The sequence below is a fragment of the Gavialis gangeticus genome, unplaced genomic scaffold (assembly GCF_001723915.1).
Source record: "Gavialis gangeticus isolate Ggan-Ray unplaced genomic scaffold, GavGan_comp1, whole genome shotgun sequence".
Lineage (NCBI taxonomy): Eukaryota > Metazoa > Chordata > Crocodylia > Gavialidae > Gavialis > Gavialis gangeticus.
Window position 1 is genome coordinate 160,183,889 of NW_017728992.1, and position 5,699 is coordinate 160,189,587.

Genomic DNA, 5,699 nt, shown 5'->3' on the forward strand with positions numbered 1-5,699 from the left:
GGGGCCTACTTTTTCACTTGTGGAGAAAATCTGAGCACAAAAGGAATGACATACCTTACTAATTCACTATTTGATTACAGAAGTCCAGAAAACAATGGTATACGTGCAGAATTTATTTTGGATGCAGCTCATCATAAGGTCAGGGGATTAATGAGTTCTTGTTAACATTTTTAAAGGATTTTGAAATATGTGCATTTTGTAAGAGCTGCATAATGTCACCATTTCTTGTGCTGACTACCTATTTTTATTCTGAAAATGGTCCCAGAGGTGAAAAGGTAAACTTGGTCCAAAATAGATATTTTTGGCAAAGTATAATTTAAGAAGACTTGACATGTAGTCAGGTGGCCCGATTTTCAGCTGTATTCTTACCAATTTTCTTAGAGCCTGGGTACCTGTAAAAGAATTCTGAATTTTTGAAAATGTGCCAACATATGCTCAGTTTCTCACAGACCACCAGCAAATGCTGTTCAAACCCACTACTGGTTTATGACCACAGAGGGGTAATACTGTTTTAAAGAGCCCAGCTCTAGAAAATATATATATTATTTTCTTCAGATGCTTACAAGCAATGGTGGTAATTTTGTTGTATCTTTTGTGACAGCAAGGCTGTATACTATGTACCTAACAATAGCTATTTAGTCAGATATCAATATACTGCTTCACTGTGCATTAGATCATCTTATGTTCACACACACATCATCTTATGTTGTCTTGTATAATGCTTAACAATGACTTGCCCAAGGTGAAATAATCAATTTTTTGTATTAGGAAATACCTTTATTTACTTTTAAAGATATGGCCCTTTTGAATCTTATTTTCACCATTGGTATTTTCTTCTGATAAGACTTTTAGGCTGCTTGTGGGGTGGTGAGGAGAAGGGAAGGAACCAGCAGTTTAGTTTCAGCTTGGCACACCCCCTTACTGAGCACAGCACACATCCAGAAGAGGCATTGCATTCGTTTGATCCACCTCATCTAACGTATATATAGACTGTGTCCTTCAGTGGGGCTTTTTGGCACTTTTGTCTAACAGCTGATTCATTTGTCAATATTGGGTGAGCTGGGTCAAACTGATGCACTTCCTTTTCCAGTAAAGTACTGGTTTTTTTTGGTTTGGTTTTTTTTTCACATCAGTGGCCCTAGATAAGTGTGCTGCTGCTTGTGCTTCCCTTTCTTATATCTATCACAGCTAGGATTCAGTAATGCTCCATATTGTTTCTGTACTTTGCTATGTGATGATTATTTTCTGGTCTTATACAAAGAAGTAGAAACTATAAAATAATTGTAATGTGTTTGTATATGGGAGAAGAGGAGTATGACAGTAGTTAACAAAATGTATATAACTTATAAAGCCTACAGAGTTGAGTGATTCAGAGAAAACTTCTAGTATAAAATGGAAAACTAGATCTAACATATTTTTGGTGGGAAGGTCAAAATAAAAAAAATTCTTAAGGAAGTAAGAAAATTACAGCTAGAAGCTATAAGGGAAGATTAAGAAAATAGACCCCAAAAGACAGTTTAGCCATTGTGAACTGTACTACAACTTGTCTAGCTCATTTTTTCTCAAGTGTTTCATACTTTTGAATTGTAACTGTGGCTTTATTCTTAAATTCATCCTTTTTTTAAAAATCCTCCTTATTCTTTAGGATTTTGAATGATTCATGTACTAAGAATATTTGAGGTTTTCTGGGAGTAGTGGCAAGGAGCTGGAGACCTATGTGTATTGTTAGATTTTTTTTGGTCTCAATTGCTGAGAGTGTCTGGAAACTCTTCAAAACCAAATATGTGAGATTTCCAGATTTTTGGATAAAAATTTCAAAACCCCTAAATCCCATTTTCAAAAGAAGAGGTAGACATTAGGAGTCAAAAGGCTACAGATCTTTAAATGCAGTTAATTTTACTAAAAACCTATAGAAGAAACTCTTTAGTGCCAACTCAGTTCTCATGCTGCTCTGATTAAAAGCAAAACAAAAAACCCCACAAACTTCAGCCTCATGACAGTAGTATGTTATTAAGGTACGCTGTTTTAGAGCAACAAGAAGAAAATGCAGCAGTACTGTAGATGGATATCTGATGGTGCCACAGTAAACTGAAATTAGTAAAGCCCAGAACTTAGAACATTTATACTTGTTCATAAATTTCCTTATACTAAAAATAACGCTTTTCTAATTTTATGTGGTTCTGTCACTTCTATGATGAAATAAACAAGCATGCTTTTAATAATATGGTATATTAAAGCATTTTGGTCATGTGATATTTGCTTTCTACTGGCTAAGGTAAAATTCATTCTGTTTATCCACTCTTCCCTGCTCCCTCAACCTTTTCTGTTTCCCCCAGATACTTCAGAATTAACTAGTTTTAGTTTTTGAGAGTACATTATTAGACAGGATTCCTGTGATGTGAGAGGTCAAGTGAAGTATATTCACTCCATTAAAGGTACTAATTAACTTGATGTTATTGGTAAAGTGATCAAAATGTCCAGCAGAATTATGGATGTGCTTTTGTGTGGCCTGCAATAGAAGTTACATTACCTATCTGAAAGGTGAATTCCTTGGGATAACCTCTGTCCTTTGTTTTGATAAGCCAGTCCATGTGTTGATGCACAAATCCAAACAAGCATATAGGTCTCTCATGCTACCCTATCAGTTTGTAATCTTAAGATTCTTTCCTTATACAACGTTTTCTTTATTTGTTTTGCTTTGTTGGTAGGAGACATACACGGAGATAGCTGGAATGCAGAGGTTTGGAGCTTTCTATATGGATTACTTGTATACAATGGAAAGCACCAGTGGCAAAGGTACCTCTTTTCTTTGTTTTCCCTCCCTTAAATAACATAAACAAAGACTTCTTCAGAGCCACCTGGTCCTTGACCAGTTGTCCTCTACTTTACCTTAGATTTACCTCTGGGGTTCCTTGTTAGAGAGGCTTAATCTGCATGTTTGGGCTTTCTTAGATTCCTGATATTCTCACCCTTTTTTCCTCCCTTCAAAAGGGCTAGAAAAGCTATTTTGGACAACCAGAAACAAAACTGATTTCATGTGTAACAAAGGCTGAATGTCTTTAAAATTTCACATTTGATAACATATTCTTTTTAAAAATCCTGACGCTAATATTTAAAAAAAATCTTTTGAGGAATAATTCAGATGTATAGAGTAAGTAATATTTTTGTGCTTTCTTCTCTTATTTTGCTTATGTAGCTTGCATGACAAGATCATTATTTTTCAAAAGCAAATCTATTTTCTACCTGATGTTTGCATATATTTAATTCTGCTATGAGAAAAATGTACAGAATGAAAAAGTTAAACCTAGAATTATTGAGTTGAATATGTAGACAATCCAATATGTTCTCTTGTGATGCCAGAATTTGCAGCTGCGCAGAAGATGGCAGAAGGATTATCTTTTAATTAATTTTACAGTTTGTGATGATTTTATTGGCATTATTGCCCTAAACCATATGTATATAGATATCTGCCAAGTATTAGCCATTTTTGAGATTCCCATAGTTCCTTCTAGTTCTGGCAGTGTACAGCATATCTGGTTTAGTAAGGAGCACCTACTCCTTTGAGGAAAACACGAGGCAGGGTAGGTTTGCACCTTATAGACTAACTAAAGCAGAGACGTGGCATAAGCTTTTGAAAGGGGCAGGCTTACTTCAGCATCTGATGAAGCAACCCTGCTGCTCATGAAAGTTTATGCTATCTCTCTCTCTGGGAGAATATAAGTTAAATAATTATTTGTTGCTTGTATCTCCCTCTGAGCAGAGCAAAAGGGTAGTTATGTTATTCTCAAGTCAGGCAGAATAGATTTGCACCTTAAAGACTTAACTACACTTGCTTGCACGCGTGCGCGCGCACACACGTGTGTATATATAGTTAGACTTTAAGGTGCAAATCTATTCTGCCTGACTTCAGACTAACATGACTAACTCACTCTTTGCTCTGCTTGGAGGTGTATACTAGTAACAAGTAATTATTTAACTTATATTCTGCCATAGATAATGGGTTCATTTTCTCTAGGTGAATGCCATGTAAAGTTAATACTCAGTAGCTCCATCCTTTTTGGTTAACCAGTTGTTCCATCTGTAGGAGAATCAACATTGTTATCTGATATCATAGTGGTTATCAATGATTTTGATGTACATTGCTGGTTCCCTCCACCTGCCAAAAATGAGTACTTTTTTGTGCCTTTTCTTCACTCCATATAGCAGAACTTGTAATTGGCTATTTAAAAAAATGTTTTTGAAAAGACAGATATATGATATCAGCAGGGCCACGGTAAACAGATATATCTGTAAAGAAAATACTTTATTCGTAAGAAAATTGTCCTCGGTTGAAAAAGGTTAAACTGTTCAAATGTGGACACTAGGTTTAGCTTTGATTTTCCTTCCCCCTCTCCCCCCACTGGTTCTAAGTGAGAATAAGTCAGTTCATCTGTCTTTGTTTCTGTTTGAGATCAGCAGCATATACATGCAGCCTTGCTATATAATGCCTCCATTGCTTTAGCCTGTGAACAGGCAGGGTATGAACTATAGAAGAATGCTGCCAAGAAAATGCAACAGAGAAAAATTAGCAGTGTTCTCTGAATAAGTTAACAAAAAAAAAAGTGCTGTGTTCTAATCTGAATTTAAAAGTAATGATAATTAAGTATGATGATAATTAAGTATACATCATTGTCAATTAGGAGCTCCAGCACAAAGTAGCTACATTAATGTTTCAAAGCTTCTAGTAGTTGGTTGGGGGCTGTTATTAGAAACCTTGAAAGTGGAGGGAGAGGGTAGATTTGAATCTGATAAGCTCCTGTCATTTTAAAGGCTTCTAATAACATCTCTTTTCTTTCCTTGTTCTGGTGCAGTTAAAAGGAGTACAGTTAATTTACAAAGTAGATAGTGTAGGGGTGAAAGATGCTGCATACTTAACTGGTTAGGCTAGGGACAGACATTCAAAAAGCCTGCGACTGTATTAATTCAATCTTTGCAGGTTAGTCTAACTTGGCTAGGCTAAATCAGTTTTGTAACCAGACAGACATCCTGGAAGTGTAGGCACGTGTGCAGTGACTCAGGCTAGAAGCTGGGGGGTGGTAGAGCAGCCCTCCCTTCCCTTGCACAGGGCTGAGCTGACAGGGGGCATGGCCAGGCCCCGGAAGGACACTAATTAGGGAGGGGTCCCCTCCCTTGATAACAGAGCATTTATCAGCTCTGTTATCAGCATTTAACACCCTGTGAAACAGGAGTGACTGGTACCTCCTGAGTCTGGGGGGAACACTATGGACCAGAAACAGCTGCCCTGGCAAACTGCAAACCACTAGCTGGAACATAGTATCAGAAAACAAAGCTTCATTAATTACAAGCTCTTCTTAAATAGCTTTTTCCAAAGGAAAATGCATACCAGCTTCTGGCTTCTTTACTATTCATGCCATGCAGGAAGAGCACACACCAACTGCAGATGCTTCCTCGGCCTGATGAAGGATTTTTAAATCCAAAAGCTTGCTAAGAAATGTTTTTCCCAACTATTTAGTTGGGCTAATAAAAGATATCAGATTTACTCAAAGAACCTTGTCTGCCTTTTCCAAAGGAAGGAATGCAGGGACATTACCATCTGAGCTGCTGATTGCTACCAAAAAGCCCTAAGCGGACACTGTCCTATCTGCCTTACACAGCACTAGCTAGCATACTACATGCTGGCTACTGTCTGTGTTGTGGGA

At 37.1% G+C, this 5,699-nt stretch overlaps 1 protein-coding gene across 4 annotated transcripts in view; it reads left to right on the forward strand.

The window, feature by feature from the left end:
- Nucleotides 1-5,699, forward strand: part of VPS13B (vacuolar protein sorting 13 homolog B) — a 1,046,600-nt gene that overhangs the window by 154,351 nt on the left and 886,550 nt on the right. For 2 of the 4 annotated variants that reach the window (XM_019527993.1, XM_019527992.1), the window contains exons 1-2: nucleotides 11-138; nucleotides 2,709-2,796. In XM_019527993.1, coding sequence (XP_019383538.1) covers nucleotides 46-138; nucleotides 2,709-2,796 — 181 coding nt within the window. In that variant the 5' untranslated portion in view covers nucleotides 11-45. Of the gene's footprint in view, nucleotides 1-10; nucleotides 139-2,708; nucleotides 2,797-5,699 lie in introns of those variants that run through there. The other 2 variants (XM_019527996.1, XM_019527995.1) reach the window with 1 other exon arrangement.